The sequence below is a fragment of the Mycteria americana genome, chromosome 15 (genome assembly GCF_035582795.1).
Source record: "Mycteria americana isolate JAX WOST 10 ecotype Jacksonville Zoo and Gardens chromosome 15, USCA_MyAme_1.0, whole genome shotgun sequence".
Classification (NCBI taxonomy): Eukaryota; Metazoa; Chordata; class Aves; order Ciconiiformes; family Ciconiidae; genus Mycteria; species Mycteria americana.
In genome coordinates, this window is record NC_134379.1 from 3,879,207 (window position 1) to 3,899,038 (window position 19,832).

A 19,832-nucleotide genomic window follows, 5' to 3' on the forward strand; every position below is an offset into this window, starting at 1 on the left:
CATCAGAGACTGCAAGAGAAACTGTTCCAAGATAATAGCTGCTGCAATGAAGCAGCTTATTTGGCAGAACGTCCACATGTTTAAATGCCTCTTCTCTTTCAAAAGTTTTTTTTTGTTTCAGTATTACCATTATTGACTGGTTAAACAGAACCTAGACCATAGGACAAGAGTACTAGTACTACTGTAAAATCTGTAAAATTATACATAAAGATATATTCAAGAAGCATATACTGTCTGGATAGTAAGGATATAAGATCAAAAGCCTGCTTGTACCAAAAATATGATTGCATGAGTCAACCAGAACAGTAGTCTGCTACAGAGGAGCCACGGCACATGCTTATATGCATGTTTAGCAACCTCTCCTACAAATGCCAAAAAACCCAAAACAAAACAAAAAAAACCCACCACCAAAAAAACCCAACCCAAACCCACAAAAAGACATACTTGTTCCTCACAGTTTTTGTCTAGGAGCTGCCATTAATTTTGCACATCACTTACTGTTAGTTCATCTTCATCAGAATTGAAGAGATTGTCAAGGTCAGTATAAGAGACCACTAAGTCTGTTTCATGGAACAGGCTAGTTGATGCAGTGCGAGCATGAGCAGCAATACGTTGGGCATCTATAAAGAAAAACAAACATTACAAAAACTTTGGCAATATATTCATTAAAAAAAATAAAGACATCTTAAGAACTATTTCCACAGCTGGGGGGGTGGGGAGGTGGGGATGGGATTGGATTAAAAAATTCATGTTCTCGGTTCATTCAACTATCTTACACATAAGTGAGGTCCCTTCAGTTTTATAACATTTGGATTTTATAGCCAACATTTATTTGCAAGGTGCAACAAAGAAAACGTGTTCCAAGCAGATTCCTAGCTCTGAAGGGACAGGGAAATAGAAACCATAAAGTAAAGACTTAGTAGCCTATTAGAATCTATTGACTATTCAAGAGATTATTAACATAGCACAATTAAAAGAGGAGAGAAAAAACAAAAGCCTCTTTACCTTGCTTGACAGAAGGACTAAATAGAGACATAGCATCCTCTCCTTCATGGGATAAAACTGTAACACTAGATGTCCCATCCTCAGCCTATTAAAAAAAAAAGTAGAAAAGTTTGCTTTAATTAACTGGGGACATGGGGGGCATTTCATCTCCCTATGGGAATTCTTGTACATATCAGAAGTATCAGGTTCTCATTAGCCTTCTAGCTCAGCAAGGTGTAGTCTGGGGGTCTGGTTAGTGGTACTTGCTCAGGGAGAAGGAAGCTTGGAATACAGACATGCTAGCAACACACAGATGATGAGCACAGATAAAAATTTAAATCTTAGGTTTTGTGTTGGGGATAAATTTAAAAAGCAAGCTGTGGATTCTTGCTGCACCACCTTATTGTAAAAACACTTGATATCAAATGCTATACATCAACTATACTAGTTATTGAATGAAACTCTCGATACCAGGAGTACATATGCACACAACTAGTCCTAATAAGCAAGTTTATTTCATATACAAGTTCCCAACGCAGTTACATTTTCTCCTTCATTGGAGGCTGTACTTTTAAGTAGAAGCCTCATATAGTTGGTACTGGCTAAACCGCAAAAAAAAAAAAAATTTCAATTCACTGTCCAGCAAACTAGTCAGAGTTCACCACACTGATCCCCAACCCTTTCCACCCATGAACAAAGCACTTGCCTTGTTCTTCTGCTCTTCCCCAAGCACCTTCTATCACCCATTTCTACAGAAAGGCTACTGAGCCAGATTGATTGTTGTTCCAATCCAGCAGCGTTCTCCCAGTGTAAGCCATAAACCCTAATGCAATAGCACCACCGGTATGCCAAAAAAATGTTAGGTGTGGTTAGAGGCACGCTGCATAATTTCATTGATCATTTCTGCTAGAATACAATTTTTTTTTTTTAATGCACTTCTAAATACACAGAGAAGGATTTAAATTATATTTGGTGACTAAAGCAATTTGTTTTGATCTCATCACTGATTTGTATCCTCACTTCTTTACTCACCTTGTGTTTCTTCCCGGCTTCCCTCTCAACGTTCTGCCTATCTTTTTTACTATCAGGAAATAAGAATTCCACATCACCATCAACAAAGGCATAAGGATCGATTTCAGGTTCCTGGTCAGCTTCCGTTGCTACTGCTGCTACATATTGGTTTTTACTCTGATACTGTTGCACCAGTTCATCTGAAACCTTTAAAGGTTTCCTACATTGCACCATTAATCTGAACAGAAGAAAAACAAAAATCATAAAATATTATTTATCACTTATTACGTGGAAATATTTTTCCTATCAGACAGCCTTTACAAGAACAACTTCATCTTCCCTTCCCACTTTCTTCCTTTCCACCCCAGCTTCAGAAAACTTTTTGGGAAAAAGATTAAATCATTAGTCATTTAATACAACCTCCTTACACACGTCAGACACAGCAGTGTGATTCATTCTGCCCATCTCTCCTCAAGCACTGTCAATTCAGATAAAGATTAGTAATTTATCCCAGGTCATAGCTGTCATTTATTATAAAGTACAAATGTATTAAGCTATCTATATCCACTAAAAGAAACTCACCAGGTTAAAAAAAAAAATCAGTCATTGTCCTTCCCCACGCACATTCAAACAAATGATCAGAAAGAAGTGATTAAACCTGAATTTTCCATGTTTTAAGAATCTAATTCCTGAACATTTAATTAATTTAAATGTAGAAAGTATGCCAACCCTCCCAATATGCAGCTGTGTCTAACACACACAAACCAACACTCTGTTGTACACAAAGCCTGGCTACCCAGAGCCCAAGCAATAACCACTACTAAAGCACACAAATGCCACTATGTTTAGTAGTCATTTATATCACTTGTATCAATACAGATGAAGCTTGCAATACACCAATATCCAATTTACTAATGAGAATAATAAAAACACATTTGCCTTTGTCAGCATTTTTCTTCTTAACATTTGGAGCCAAAAATGGAGTTGGTGAGTACACAGAAATTAAGTTTTTGTATCAAGATTACTAGTTTCACAGATCTAACGTTGCACCAGCAAAAAGAAATATTGGCAAGTAGAAAACCAGGTTATGATTATTAGCTATACATATGACCCTCTATCTTCTGCCCCTAAACAAACTTTATTTTATGTATCCCAGCATACAAGAGGCACCACGTGAGGAAGTGGTCCTCTTGCATGGGCAAGAGGAACGTGAGGAACTTGTCCTTCAAACAAGACAAGTATTTCAGGAGTGTCAGACTGATGCAGGTACACAATTCCTTCTTGCTCTGAGACCTCTTCCTCCCAAACAGCAACAGAATGACCACCAAGAAGCATTTACAGAAGTCTCACGCATGAAATGAAAAAGGGATGTTGCAAGGATGAAGATTACAGAGGGATCCTTCAAGTTCCAACACAGGTTCCAACATATCTATTGTTTCCCTTCTCAAGCCTCCATCCAAAAGGAGATGCTATCCCATAAGAAACTAGTGTGTCTCACAATTAGTAGGGCTTGTTTTTGACAGCCTAGATGCAGATACTGATCTGGAGTTCAGAATAAGATAGGCTTACATTTCTCCTCTGAGAGACCAGAAAGAAAGAAAAGCACGATATAGAACAATTCAAAAAGACTTCAACCTTGAAATTCTGCATGCAAAAAGGCACAGTGATTCCTCAGAGTCTTCCTCGCTGCCCTGTACATCCCTGTCAACTACGTGGTATGAGAAAGGACACAGAAACAGTTTTACTTTATCAAATGACTTCCTAGAAATGACTTCCAAAGAAACACCTCACAGCCAACAACACTGTCAAATCCATCCATACTGGTCATCCATGCTCAATAAAATCTTGTGTTAGGCATGACCACCACAGCACAACCACCCCAGACAACACTGCAATGGGTGGGGCTTTGTGTCAAGCATCATTGGCATTTATGTCTGGAGTAGCACCCACTGGAGTTGAGGACTTCCTCTTTTCTAAATCCTGCAAAAATTACCATCAGGGGAAGAAAAAAAAAAAAAGAAAAAAATATGGGAACGACTTTCTAGGAACAAGGAATTAGACACCAGGAAAAATACATAGCGAGAGCAAGCAGCAGTTTTCAGTATTTTTGACCACCAAAGAGGAAGAGACATTAACAGCCAGATACTTGGGGGGGGGTGGGGGTGTGTAATATGTCCAATAAGTTGGTAAATCAAACTAGAAGCTATACAAGGAAAGACCATGTCTTGAACAGAAAAAAGAAAATTTTGAAGTAGAGCATATCTTTGTCTGGTTGGCTGCAATGAATTCAAGGCCAAAATAGTGCTAAAAATGCACATCTTGAAAGAGCTGAGACATGCACTAGCTAATGTAAACTCTTAAACAGTGAACACAAAAGATATGGCTAAGAAAATGTGTACGAGAACAGACCAACAGCTACAGCATATTTACTTCTTCTCACAGCTTTCCTACGCAGCAACGTCAATGTGACTGCCATCAGTGGCTTTCCACTGCCAGCAATGAAACAGAAAGTCAACATAAAATTTCAGTCTTGTAAGTAGCTGCTTCAGCTCTTCTACCACAGATTAAGTATACTAACTCCTAAAAAAAAAAAAAAAAAAAAAAAGAAAAAAAAAGAAAAAAAAAGAAAAAACCTTCAATAATTTGATACTGATCACATTAAGAGTCTCCTTTCACCTAAACAGGAAAAAAGAAATTTTGGACCAAAGATAATCAACAGCAAGGGAGTTGATAGTGGCAACTCTGGGTGCTTTTGAGGTGCATTCTTTAATCCCTCCATCACAACCCTAAACTAATGTTTGTCACCTCTGCAACCAGGTCCCAGTCACATTAAATTTACACTGCTATTAAACAGCCCTGTCGGCACCCGTTGCTTCCCATTACCATCCTTTTCCTGCCGCATGTCCTCACAAGGAAGTGGTGTAAAAGATAGACGACAGGAAGAATTTCTTATGCAGTACAAGAGCAAAGGAGACACAACCCAGAAGGCCAAGTGGTTTTGTTTCAGGGTTTTTGTTTTTATGGGGGTTTTTTTGGGTTTGGTGGTGGTTTGGGGTTTTTTTGGTAGTGGTCTTTTTTAGAGAGTTTATTTTTGCTTTAACTAGTAAAGAAAATCCATGTTGATTCATTCTGCAGTAAAACAGAGCTCAAACGTAAGTTTTAACACTAAAACCACTAGTGTTACTCTTTCTCCTCCATTGCCTCAAAGCCCCATAATTTATCAAAACTTAGGCAGTATCAAAAGAGTGACCAATTCCTTTACCCTGATTGAAACAGAGAGCAGCAGAGTAGAACTCTTTAAAACCTGGTGCTAGGTAACACTAGCTTTCAGAAATAAATTGTTTATTCAACAAAAACCTTTTTTTAAATACTTATAGACTACACATACCTTATGTCAAGACCACATACCTTATGTCAAGACAATATTAGCTTATGTTAAAATAAAATAATAAAATGTTCTCAATTACATTTCCTGTAGCTCAAAGGCTGAGGTTCTAACAAGGAGCTAGTCTGACTGTCTCATTATTTCTTCAAGTTAGACAAGCTTCGTTTAATGAACGAGGGTTTCCCATATGATCTGATGTTCAAGAGCAGTAACAGTAGGCACACTAGTCACTTGTTTTCTTTGAATGATGACTTCAAATCCTCAAATCTTTGGAACACCACCACAGAGAGAATGCACCATGTGCAAGAACACCAGTTTGTGTTACTTATTCCAAAGATAAGTTTCTGGTATTAGAAAGCAGTTGCAGCCTACGTTAAAGTTAACATCTTCCAGGAAACCAGATTAGCTTCCTCATTGTTCCAATCAGCCATTTAAATACCAGCTCTTCTGAATAAAGACAAAAGCAGAACCGAGGTAGAAGAAACTTGAGCTTTAATAGGATAAGTCTGCAGCTGAGACCATCCATGCTTTCTTCAAATAATGAAGAAAGCAAATATTAAAATGAGAAAGTTCTCTTTTTTTTTTTGGGGGGGGGGGGGGGGACGGACGACACGGGACGGGGGACAGGGAGGGATGGGGGGGGGACGGGACATGACACCGACGACTTTAAGTCCCAAATAGGCATAATTTGGCTACAGATTAATTTTACAGTAAAAAAATAAACTTCATTGCCATCTGCTAAATGAGAGTCCTAATGAGAAAGAGCTGGAAAGTCTTACTACATATTTGACTGTGCTTTGTACTCACATTTCACAAGAATTATGCTCTTGTATACAGACAGCACAGATCGTTATGCTCACACACACAGAATTACTGCTCGAGCCGATGAGAACATTACGCTTTAGTGACAAGCTTGCTTATAACGAGAAACTACTGCCTTTGGCCTTTCAGTTTCCTCACTTTCTCACATTGTTACTATAAAATTAAGCACTACTTACTCTGTAACTGATGTTATGTTTTCCTGTCCAGCAGGTATTACTGGATCATCTCTCAACTTATCATTTGGAAGCTGAGGTGGTAAGAATTCCACATCCTTTTTCTTTGGAACTTTATAATACTTCCAAGTAGTATCAGCTTCATCTTCCTCCAAATTCACTGCAGTACCAACATACATTGTAGGCTCTATAACTTCAGGAAATTGAGCTGGAAAAGGCTGAGGCAAGCCATCGAGTCTGTCTTCCATTGTTTTTGTGGGAACCAAGGGGTCTGGTGTTGGCATCTGGTAGAAATGTTGACTCTGAGGAGTAGAAGGAGCTTTAGCTACCCCTTCATCAACTACATCACACGGGTGAGGACTAAGTGGCGGTGGCTGAGGTGAATTTGCCATTTCAGCATTATGCATCTGAGGAGTCTTTGCTACATCATTAGTTCGGATATTTGAAAATCTCACTTGACTGTCTGGTGCAGTCATCACAAGCCTCTGGCTTGCCGAATCTGCCTCCATGGCAACATCATCACTGATAGATACACGATGATGAAAAGGAGTCAAAGGGCGTTTCTGTGGCTTATCCCCTTTGTCTTGCTTCTCATTTGTCTTGTGCTTTGGAGCTGCTTGCTGTTGTTGGCCCACAGGTGGTGCCTGCCCCTGTTGACCTGAATTTCTTGGTTTGAGATTTTTGTGCCTGCAGAATTAATATAGGGGAAAATACTTCACATTAATCTTTCAAATATGTCTATCACGTTCTTTTTCACTAGATAAGACCCCGCTTCTAAGCCATTAAACAGCCGATTATAGAAGTCTGAAACCGATACCATTGTGAAGTGAAGCTGCCTCTTTCTGACCGTAACTTTATTTGAATGACTTGAGTAGCATTGTAAGATTTTAGAATACAATTTAAAAAAAATGTCCTATGAGCCAAACACGCACATAATCCTCATAACTGAAGACGTTATAACTGCTTTTAACAGAAATAGTCACATGAACACATTGTCGCTTTTAAAAACTTCTGCCAACGCTGATGAATCAGTAGAACAACCTATGAATGACTGGGGAATGACTTCCTGAATTCAAGCATCAATACTAACAAATAGTGCTGTCCAAGTCTCTATGGGTTAAGAAGCGGCAAATTAACATCAAGAATCTAGAAACCAAGCTCAGTCCTATGAAAGCTATTTTAAAGCTTTTGTAGCTATTTACCTACAAATTTAGGAATTGTGGAAAAAAGAAAGACTCAATGTCTCGACTGTATTAATACAGTTAGTTTTTTTCCAGTATGAATGCACTTGAGCTTAAACATTTCATCTTCACATTCAAGATACCAACTTTCTAGATCATCTGACAGAATGAGAGACATGAAATACCGAAGTCTAGAATGAAATGTTTATGATTAAGCTACTGAACTGCACATACATCCTTAGTGCCTGGGTATTCTTTGCCACTCTTCCATGAGGAAAGTTAAGAAGCATGCAACTTGTATTAAAAGCCAGGATTAGGCAGGAATAAAAGGTAAGAAGTATCAAAATCTATTTTTACTTTAAACTTTCATACACATGTTTTTCACCACTTAAAATTCAAAATACAGAGAACAATAAGGGGTTTTAAGTCTTTGCAATTTCTCTTTAGGCAACTGCATATTTCTAATACACACCTCACATAGTCAATCGATTGTTTTCTCTTAACTAGTGCTATCATATCTAAAGTCTCCTTTAATAGAATATTTAATCCTCCTCCATCTCCCAGCTCTTCTCAGGACACAAGTATTTCCACAGAACTTAAACCAACCATTTCAATAAAGGAGGAAAAAATGCATTTCTTTCAAAATGCTACATCCTCCAGACATTTATTTTTTTTAAGATTCCAATATTCATTGCAAGGTAGTCAGTGTAACGTTTAAACCTTTGCAACACTTCAGTCACCTAAAGATTAGTATTCTGCCATAAGCACAGAAATTGAGAACTCACTGAAATTAATGTTTCCCTTTATTTCAAACAACTGTATTAACAGTCTCTATCATTGCACAGTTTCAAAGCAGAAATCATAACAAAAACTGGAAGTTAAATCCAGACTTTCTCCCTGTGTTTTGAGCCTTTTTTTTTTTTCCTCCAGCTAATATAAAAAATATATACTGGCAATCAACTCACAGAGAAGCAGTTTCATATACAACCACCCATGGAATGCCACGTTTCCCAAGAAGTAAAGCAGGTTTGGGGTTTTTCTGTCATATTCATCAAGACACAATGTTACAATCATCTTGCTGTTGATTAACAGCTTTCTTCCTTCAAGGCTAATGCCACAGCCCTCTAGAAAAGGTTCTTAATTCCTAAATAAATAGGCATTCCCTTTCCATTGCAGCCCGCGAAAGTTGCCCATGAGATCATTTCTACCCATATACAGGCTAAGGAATTCCAGCCCAAGACTCAGGAATTGTCACTGAACTGCCAGTAGGTCCACTCAGATGATTCACTTGAACAAAAAGTCTGCATTATCTTATTGGGCAGAGTTTCAAGACCTACAATGACATTTAGGATAGGAGATACAAATTTTGTTACAGCTTTCCTACAAGCAGCTATTGCTTAATTACTCCTAAAGGCGTCATCACAAGCCCTCTCCTGAGCACTTCAACCTCCACGTACATGGTTGAGCTGCGGGTTTGCCAAGTACTGTACCTTGAACAATTGCAATTTGTCCTCTGCGTGGCTTCGACAAAATCCCAGGATGCTACCTTGTCAGCTGTCTCTTCATCACACAAACCATTTGATGTAGCAGAATACTTCCTCCTATGATTCAATATCGGGAGAGTTATTTGGGATCAACATATCTTCTTTCCTTATCTTCTGTCAAACCTCAAGAGCAGTTTTGTGACACAGGATTCAGCAAAGAAGTTATAAATAGCCTTTTACTAACATATTAAACTGAGAACTAAACAAACTACTAGTTAGGAACACTAAACAAACTAATAGGAACAAATTAACTTCTTTAAAATGTTTTATTACTAAGAGTAAAGCACCTTCTACTAGCAGTCACAGCTTAACAGAGCTACTTTCTACAATGAACACACAAGATACCATGGGTATTTTTAGCTTCACAAAATAAGTACGTACTTGTTCTGTGCTCTGTTCATATTGCATTCTTGCCAAACTCTGTCCACCACTTGATTGGCTAGCTTTCTAGGTATTTTGCCACCATGATGGCTAGTACTGTCAGAGATAAATCCATCAGAAACTGAAGAAAACTTCACCCATTTCTGGGCAGATTGAGCATCAACTGAAAAGCAGCACCAGAGGAAACAGTTTTAGGCAATGAGGCAATACACTCACAACCACTATTACTCCAATTCAACCACCACAGGACCATCTCCGGAAGAAAAGTATCTTGTTAACTCAATGTTAGGAAATAAAAACAAAGAGAAAATTGAGGTATAGTAGCAGATTATCCTAACATGGTTCTCTCTCATGGGGGGAGAAGCACCACATATGTTTATGTTATAACTGGGCTAACTATTCTTTATCTTCCAAGAAACTATAGTCCTGAAAAAGAAAATAACTTGAGCAAAGCTACCTATTAGCAAATTTAACAGTATTATTAAAAAAAAAAAAGGGTCAAACTAAGGTAACAGAAGACCTTTGGGGAAAAAACAAAGAAAACCTCTTCTGCACAAGAACAACTGTACGTAAAGCCGCCTGAAACTATCAGTGAGCCTTACCTGCTTTGACTTAAAGCAGTTTAGCATAACCACTACTCACACGCAGTTCAGAGGGCACACAGCCTTACTAGAAACTTAACTACAAAGAATCTTCCTTGGATTGTGAAAAAGGCTGAAAACATCACTTCACTCACGAATAGCCGAGATGCAGAATGAGGTTTATAAAGCTATGCCAGAATACATACATGCACACAAACGGGGACAGGGGGGGAGCAACCAAAAAAAAAAAACCCCAAAACCACCTTGACAACTGAAATTTAAAGTACTGGATAACATAATCAGGTACAAAAGCAGTCCTCATTTCAGCAGCTAACGAAAGTGTTGAAGTTAATTTTGCCCACAGCTGAACAATAAAAGTTGGTTTTACTACCACAGACTTACGACTAAAGAAACGTGATTTTTTGTAACCACTCAGTGGTACAAAGAACATCTGAATCCTCTCCAAACACTGCTAGATTTAAAATTTAAAGGAGAAGCCATCAAAATCATTTCCCACATGCAGAACCTAATTTTATTATACCTGTTTGAACTTCCTCTGGGGATGTCGGTGGAGTCAGAGTTACTGAAGACATGGCAGGATCTCTTGTGGAAGCAGGCACTTGGTGGACACCCAAGCAAGTAGTTGAACAGTGAGATGCCCCTACAGTACTAGGAGCAGGGATGTCTGTCTGAGGAACTAGAACGAAGCATGCTGGGTATACCATTCGCACACCAGCTGAAAAAAAGAGCAAGTCAATTTTACAGATGTTTACCAAAAACTTACTTTTAAAATCATCAACAAATGGATCATTTGACCAGTCACTCATATGTTTACTTACCCTTTCTACCTATTAAAGCCTTATACTTGGACAAAACGTCTCTGTTGTCACCCTCCATCATTACTTTATGATTTGCTTTATACAGAAGATATGGGTGAATGAATAAAAACAGGGTTGTATATACAGGCAGAGACAGCCCTGGTATCTACATGCTTCTACTTGCTTCTATCATTTTGTTTTATAAAGACGACTGAGAACATACTTTTTAGTATCATGTAAAACTGACAATATTCCCCTCCCCATCATCATTAGGGTCTCCAGCCATCACTGCAACACAGGCTTGTAACACTTGCTACAGAGAAATTGTTACATTAGTTGGCAAATCAAAGGTCAATAGCCCACAGCAGAGGAACAAACTACTGCGTCCCAGAGGCTTAGATTTTAGGAACAGCAGCAGATAAATGCAGTGCCTGAGTACATTAAGTTCTCAAGGATTGTGGTTTTGAAGGCATCCCTGAAAGGCAACGTCTGTTCCATTTCAATTTGCACAGAATCTGAAACAGTACAACATGCTTTTGATGCATCTCAGATGTCAATAGTGATAGTCTAGGGGTTTTTGATTATCTTTTTTATTTATTTATTTTAAAAACTATCTTGCTTCTCAGGGCACATAAAGAAAAACACCTCCTACTAACAGGTCTGCAAAACCCACTTTAAGCAGCAACTCATTTTAGATAGGTCCGAGAATTAAACAGAAAAACAAAAGACCAACAGCAGTTAGTTGCAAAAAGAATAAACTGGGGTCACTTTTTGCATTCAGAATTTTGCAGACCTAACCAGCCAGTTTATTTCAGGAATTAAAAGGTAATCAGAGCACTCACCAACAAGGACTTCAACAGCAGCTAAAGAATCATCCTCCCAATCCATTTCTTCTTGTTTTTCCTCAGATCCCTCCTTTAAGTTAGATGTGACAGGATAGAATTGTTTCCATTCACCAATAAGCTTTTTTGTTGATGAATCGGAAAGCTTGAATGACTGCCCTGTGAGCGTGCCATTTAATCCAAAGGGACTGAGAATAACTAAAAAAGATAAATAAAAATACGTTGGAGATTACATTTAACCAAAATTCACTCTTTCCCACTGAAATAGCATTACTGTTATTTCAGCCACACCAAATAAACAACTTACCATCGGTAAGTCAAAATGCACCCTAACCACATTTTACTATACTGCACATGTTTTTGGTAATAGGTACACATTGTTAAATGTATGCGTATTGTAAGAATCAAGAATCACAGTAACAATTACAAATTAATCTATTTGAACAAGCAACAAGCAAGTTTTCATCTTGACTAGCAAGGAGTCTCTAACATACAGGTAGGATAAAGAAACACTATTTCAAATTCTGACAGAGTTAAGGTGTTTCCTCATCCTTTCATTCTGCTTGGTACAGTTACAACAACAATGTATATACAGGGAAGTAATCTGTTTCGTGTTTAGTTTTGTCCATATTAGGAAAGCACAGCTGCTGTTAAATTGCATTAAAAAAAACAAGTTTGGACACTGAGCATTAATAAACAAGGGCAGTGTGTGCTCATGCAGGAGAACTGATTTCTATAGCCAACACAAGTGTGTCTAAGACAGGGAATGATCAAACAGCCCACTAACCAGACTCAGGCCCCATCACTCCTTTGTCTTCGAGAGCATAGCCTGCATCTGCTGGTGGAACCAAAGGAATTTACAGGCAAGGAAGAGCCAAATAAAAAGGGGTAGGGGGAGTGAATAGGTTAAGTATGTTGAGTCAGAAACGGATTTCTAAAAGAGGGGTCAATGAAGATACATGGGGGTTATAAAGCTTGTTGAAAAAGCAAAATATTTAAGTCACCAATAGGACAGTACTTGGAAATTAAGTTTGTGTCATGAAGGCAAGTTATTTGGCTACATGCCAAAAGATGAATACAGAAATCATCCACCTGCAGAAGAGCCAAGACACACCAACTGGCTTCTGACTATGTCAAGACAGGGGACATCTGGGGAGAAGGCGTAATTAATACAAAACAGGTAACACCTCTGCTCCCACTTCCAGTCTTTGCCAGAAGTCCTCATCCGGAGCAACTCGATGGATTAAGTCATTTTAATACTCACTACTGACTGGCAAAACCTACCTTGAAAAGGGCTGTTAGACTGCTGGGCGAGAGTGAGGTGTTCTTCACTAAGCAGGTACACAGGTTGATGCTGACTGATTTCCACACTGGTGCAAACATTGCTATCTCCATGTAAGAAGAAGGTGAATGAGCAGGACAAGTGCTCGCTGGGGGAAGAGAAGTGGGGAGGGCGCAGGGGGTGGAAAGGAGAGAAAAAAATTCCTAAGTATAGAGCTTAAAATAAGTTGATGGCTTTCTCGCTAGTTTGAAGGCATTTCCTCCCAAAATATTAATTAATGAAGTAATCAAAAATCCATTCTATCTAAATAGCAAGAAAATGCTAAATATATGTTCCCTTGGAGCATTTACAAAGTCTTGCAGCATTAGAGACAAAACCAAAGATCAATCAGTTAGAAAACAACAGACACAATTTTCAGTCTCTTTAGACTGACACTTTATGTTTGGAGCTCTGGAGGAAATTTAAAACACAATTTTTTGAAAGACAAAGGAAACTATCACTTAATACTTCTATATCTTATATATTTATTTTAAATCTATAAAAATATTTCTGAACATACATTAATTTTAATGAGGTCATATCTAGGTTCTCCTGCCACAGATCCACTAAGCAGAATTTATATTTTAAGATTTATATTTAATATTAGCCAACTAGTCACTTATTTAAAAGCAGGAAGAATGGCAACAGCTTTGAGAAGTGTTGTTTTTGTTTTGTTTTTTAAATTGAATCTTATCTTTATGCTCCTGAAGCCAATCAAGTAACTAAAAATGAAATCCCATACCTACGCACAAAAGGGAAGATACAATCAATTAAAAACAAGCCAAAGCTTAAGTCATTGTTAAAGTCATTAAAGCAAGTATCAGTTTTTAATATCAGATGCTTCACTGATAGCTTCTCTCAGTCCAGAGTGTTTTAGAAAAAAATAAACAGTCCTGTAAAGCAAAACACCCCAACAATAAACATCTCCTTCATAAAACTCTGATTTAAATGCTGTTTTCACAGTGCTGTACACAGTTACTAGTTAGCAACTCCATGAAATCTTCTGCCTCCCAAGATCACGCTTCAGAGGCTTCCGAGTTTCTGCAGCTGTTAGCTGTTGTTTTGTTACAAAAATATAGGTAAACCCCTGCAAGTATAACTATCAAAATATTTTATGTTGCATCCAAATCAATTCAGTGGTTTATGTGAAATATATTTTACCAATTTTAATTAAAGGGCAGGAATAGAACAGGAAGGCAAAAAAAGCAGATCCCTGCCAGGACACCGCAGCAGCAGTACATCTTCATAGCCAGTTCCATCTGAAAAAACTTTTTTTTTTTCCTTTTTAAGGAAGTTGTACAGGCACAGCAATTTTCAGTTATATTACATACAAGTTATCGCAAGTGTCTGCCAGACTAATACGCTCCCATAGGAAAAGAACAGATGTTTAAAAGCAAGGAGATGGTATTCACATAGGACATGAAATGAGGTCCACCATCTCAGTAATAGAAGAATGAAAGTCAAGGAGAACCTTAAAAGTACTTCATAAACTACTGAACAGAAAACAAATCCTTCTCTGTGAGGAGGGTAGCATCAAGCACCTGCTCAGTCTCAGGAAAAGAAAAGAAACAAGTCAAGGGAAACAGACTATATTAAGTGAGTCAAAATAGCAGATACTAGTGCATTTTTTGCAAGGTCAAATGGAAAAGTCACTCCATGAACTACTGTAGCCTAAAAAGACTGTACGAACACCACACCACTGTTTCACCAAAAAATAAAATTAGACTCCATCAACTAACGCCCAGGATCGCATGCATGCTCTCCAACCTCATGAAATGCTTGCATTTCTTATTCTACAGCATGAGAATGCAAAGCAAGTTTTGTGTTCCTGAAAAGATAAAAACAGACCTCCAGGGCACGAAGAGCTGACAAACTCCGAGCACCTGAGCAACCCTATTAAAATGCAACCTCCACTGGTACAGTTACTGGATACACCTTTAGTGTCATTTCCAAGATGTTTCTTCCCTCCACCCGGAGGTAGGTGGTGGGACAGTAAACAGCAAGGGGAAAAAAAAGTTTCTGGAATTGGCACAGTCCGCTCAATCTATAAAAACAGAGATAAAAATCGGTTCACTGACTCTCACCTGGAAGCCTCAAAGAGCAGCCACCAGGGCAGTCACCACAACGAGGAGAAAGAAGGCTAGTGTTAAATACGCGGCTTTGCCCACCAGCAGATTTAAAATTAGGGACCTAAAACACTTCAAGGATGAGAGAACCCACAAACCGTTCAAGGAGGAACAGGAAGCACAGCACATTTTTTATTACAGTAACTTAAAGCAGGCCATGAAGTGAACTCAAGGAGGAACTGCTCTAAGTGGCTGGCCCTGACTGAAGCATAACAGTTTAAGGTGCACCAAGTCTGCGTCTGCATGCTGATCTGCTCTTCAATTTTAATTGTGTTTTAGGAACAAAAAAAGCCAGGATCCAGACAAGTGAATTACCACTATTCATTGACAACTACTCAGCACAACTGCTTCAGTAATCCAACTCTAGACAGAATACTCCCTGCAGATGAAATAACGTACTGCTTAGGAATCCCAGTAAAGTTAGTTTCCAAAATGCAGTGATGATGGAGCTAAACATCTTGTTGATGATTTCAAGTTCAAGTTCAAGTGAAGTCACATGGTTAGCAAACACCACTAAATTCGTATATGGAAATCTGATTAAACTTTAATCCTTATGCAAATAGCAGAAGACTGATTTTCAAATTGAATTTCATTTTAAAATCATATTGGATGGTTTAAGGTGAAAGAGTGGATAGTGTTCTTGGTTCTGAGTGACAGATAACAATTCAGAAGCTTAGTATAAGTGAGGCAAAGTTTAAAAGCACATATTCTTTAAATACACTTTAAATGCAATTAAGCTATGTCTCTTGTAAACACCACATTATTACACAGATAAAGGGTAGACAATTGTAGCATAATCTGATGGAATTCAGATAAACCAAGACAAAGAGAAGCATCAGCATGACAACAGAAGCATTTCAATTCACTACACTGCAAAACTAGTCCTAAGGAGTAGCAAGGGAAATTCAAGGTCATCATGCAAAATCCAAATTAAAAAAAAAAAAACAAATCACACAAACCCCAAAATTAGAACTCTCTTCTCCCCCTTCTCATCAGGGGAGAAGTTTCCAACAAAATAATGAAGTAAGAGAGTAGCCGTAGTTGTCACTGACATCATTCCACCAGCTTTGGCATGCAAGCTGCAAGCACACTACTTGTACGGCTGGGAGAGCAGATCTGCTATGGCACAATTCGTTCTAGAAAATCCAAACATTATAAAATTTTCACTAATTCTGGTTATAAATTTAAGCGTTAAACAGCAAAATGATGCACACCACCTCATGGTTATGTTTCAGTACTTTCAGAGGTGCAGCAAAGTCATTTTGTGTACATAGGATAATATTGTTTCATAGTAGAAATACATAGCAAAAACAGTGCCGTCCTTAAACTCAAGCTAAGGGAAGCAGATTTCCACATGGTACACGCAGGATCTCCTGAAAACGAGTCGTCTTTAAGCTAAAGGTTAACATGAAAGGCAAAACTAACACTTTATGTACTCAAACATAGCATTAAATTTCTTCCTAGCTTGTCATGCTCAGAAACTGTTTCTTCACATTTAACATCATCATTTCTGTTAGGTTACAAAACTTCAGGAAATATCAATGCATGTGAAGTCATCACAAGAAATACAATGAAGAATCCGAATTTAAAAAAAAAATCAAAATCATACTGAATCTTTTTGCAGGGGAGTGGAGAAAAGGAGGAAGGAAAACAAAGAACCTGAGCTCCAAGGTACTGGATGCCCCTACATACACCGTTTTACGGACTTTGCAATAAACTCTCTAAACGTGCATGCTTTTTATTTTTTTGAATTAATACATTTGTACATTCTCCAATTCCTTAACTTCCCAGAGACTGACTGCTAGTACACAATGCTGCCTCAACCTCAACTGAGGAGGAATCTTCTCAAACCTTACCATAACCTATTAAAAAAAAAATTTTATATATATACACATATGTGTGTATGTGTATATATATGTATATATAATCTCCACCATTTCTCTAAGTCTTTCCCTCCTATTCTCAATAACTCACCTCACAGCCAAAAATCCTAATTAAGCAAAAAATTTACCCTACTTATCACTTTGGGGTAAATAGGAAAATTACATTTACAATTCAGTCAAGGACACAATAACAGAACACAATAACAGGTAGGTTTCCAGCCTACTAATGCAGAGTTCATCCTATGCTTTTATTTGCAGACATTTTTCAAGTAGCTCAGAAGATCACTAGATAATTTGTGCAGAGCATCTCATGACTGAAATATAAAAAACACCTATACCGCAATGCTCAGAACTTTTGTCCTGCATGCAGAGAGAATCAGTGAAGTCCTTAAGGTGCAGATACAGAAAAAAAAACCAAACCAAAACACAAACACCAAAAAACAAAAAAAAACCCCAAAAACCAAAACAGCTTTTCTTAAAGCTACTATTGAGCTCCCCTCTCCCCTTTTTTGTACTTTTACAAAGAAGTTCTTTTTTAAAAGGTGACAGTAGCCTTCTATAGTAAATTCATGGGCTGGAGAACACAGTCTTACAATTAAATAGGTTCTTTTGGAAATAAAAATTTAAATAGAAAAAAAAGTTTTACAGTCACACAAACATGAAGCCCCAAGACCCTTCATACTCAGTTATTTGTTGTTTTTTTCTTTTTCCTTTAACCAGGTTGAGACAACACTATAGCAACCAGCATAGGATAGAAAACAAAACATAACTGCCAAAAAAATGTCTCAAGGAATTACATACCTGACCACATGCTCAACATGCACTACATCGTCCTCTATTCTACGATACATTACACTGTACGCTTTGTTCTTTGTCAGGCAACCCTCTAGGGCTTTTCACCATGGAGAAGAAAGAGTGAAGCTGCCAAGCCACTTGAGGCTTTCTGAGCTAACAGAAGAAAAGCAGAAGCAACTCCCTCAAGACAACCCATCTACCACCTTTTCTTTGTAAGTGCTTGTTCAGAATAGTTCTTTGTGACTATATACATCTTCCAGGTATAGCCATAACACCGCAATGCACTAATGAAGAGAAGCTTTCTACGCAGCCACCTTCACACCAATACGGCTTCAACAGCCAGCTTTGTTTTTAAACATGGCATCTTCATTTCCACTCACCATCCATAACACTGAATTACGAAACTCCACAATCTTAATTCAGACTAGAAAGGAGAAGGAAATTAAGTATGCATTTGCTGTGACAAGCAAAATAAGTAAAATACTAAAATCAGATTCTTATATTAACGCAGCACCAAAAATAACTGCCAGGAAAAACATTTGCGTTTTCTTGATTTAAGAAATGAAAGAGAAAGAAAAGGAAAAAAAAAAAAAACCACAAGGCAAGTACACAAATTGTTTCAATTATTAAATACTTCAGGAGTTTTCTTTGGGTTTGTTTTCATTATCGGGGGGGGGGGGGGGGGGAGGGAGCGTTTTGGTTTTTTTATGTGCTGGGGGCTGAGGGAAATAGAGGATAAGAGAAATTAGTTCCTAGTTCTCTAGGAAGAACATGCTATCATACGTATTCATTACATTGCAGTACTACTTTCTATGATAAGAGCTTGAATAATCATTAATCAATTCACAAACATGCCTTCCTTGCCGTTGGCTACAAGTTCCCCTATAACATCAGAGTTTGTATCAGCCCCATCACAAGGTCTGCACTTCAAGCAGACACAGTGGCGTTAATATCCTTAATGTGAAAGCTCAAAGAAATCTAAACAAATGCACATCTACGTTTTCTAGCAAGTCACATATTCTGCATCTTAACATGAAGTAATAGGATCTCAAAATACAGATGCTGCTCTAACTACTGACAAAAAGATGGAACAGCAGACATTTTTCTAAGCATCTGAGTAACTCCCTACGGTCATGAAGGTAAATATAGCAGAAAGCTGATTTTGATGATAACACAAAGCAAAAAAACCATAGCTAATAGCAAAGTAGAAAAAAACTTCCAGTTCAGAGCACATCATTAATGAGTACTGTCAAAAGGCTCTCCAAAATATTTTTCACATAACTGAGGATGCTTTGATTTTAGTTAGACCTGCAAGTTCAAAATATTTATTTATTCCATAACCAAGTTATGTGCACTAAAACAAATGCCCATGTAGCAAATGACTTGTATTCCAGAATAAGTCATATCCACCTTAAAGGCTTCCACATTTTTAAATTAACTTCATTATTAATGAGCTTAGCTTCATCCCAGTAAAAATAAGGTTGAAACAAAAAACAATTTTATTTTTGTACACTACTAAGACTATAGCATGACATCTTATAAAGAAGCAAATTTTTTCAGAATGCAACTAAAAGTTTATATACTTACACACAGACAGACAAAGGTATTTCTCCACATACAACAATTATAAGCAATACTACAAAAAGAGTTTGCTCATGTTCCTGTATTTCAGAACTTAAATGAGACTAATAAACCTGTCGTCTTATATTTTAGCATCCTTTAAGTATTGACGATGCAAATCTCAATTATCTGAACTTGAGCTTTTACAATGAGATATACATGTGCTATAAAGAATAAGAATCTAGAACATATTTGGAAAACAGATAATAGCTAGACATTACTCTATTTCAAAGACAGTGTAACAGTTTTCAATGTATTGCTCTTCCCAATTCCGAAACATTTACAAACATCTTAAGCCAGATTTTTTTCAAAGTTCAAAACTGAAATGCATTATAAAATTTTCATTTAACAGAATCGGAAGTATC

The 19,832-nt window shown here is 37.6% G+C and overlaps 1 protein-coding gene across 2 annotated transcripts in view; it reads right to left on the minus strand.

Moving 5' to 3' along the window:
• The window catches only part of MED13 (mediator complex subunit 13), a 58,900-nt gene that overhangs the window by 18,893 nt on the left and 20,175 nt on the right, over window positions 1-19,832 (minus strand). The window contains exons 4-13 of one of the 2 annotated variants that reach the window (XM_075517906.1): window positions 13,007-13,152; window positions 12,510-12,560; window positions 11,723-11,920; window positions 10,604-10,798; window positions 9,482-9,644; window positions 9,047-9,157; window positions 6,379-7,062; window positions 2,017-2,233; window positions 1,006-1,090; window positions 499-620 (exon numbers count right to left, since the gene is read on the minus strand). In XM_075517906.1, the coding sequence (XP_075374021.1) occupies window positions 499-620; window positions 1,006-1,090; window positions 2,017-2,233; window positions 6,379-7,062; window positions 9,047-9,157; window positions 9,482-9,644; window positions 10,604-10,798; window positions 11,723-11,920; window positions 12,510-12,560; window positions 13,007-13,152 (1,972 nt within the window). The remainder of the gene's footprint in view (window positions 1-498; window positions 621-1,005; window positions 1,091-2,016; window positions 2,234-6,378; window positions 7,063-9,046; window positions 9,158-9,481; window positions 9,645-10,603; window positions 10,799-11,722; window positions 11,921-12,509; window positions 12,561-13,006; window positions 13,153-19,832) is intronic. The other variant, XM_075517908.1, reaches the window with a different exon arrangement.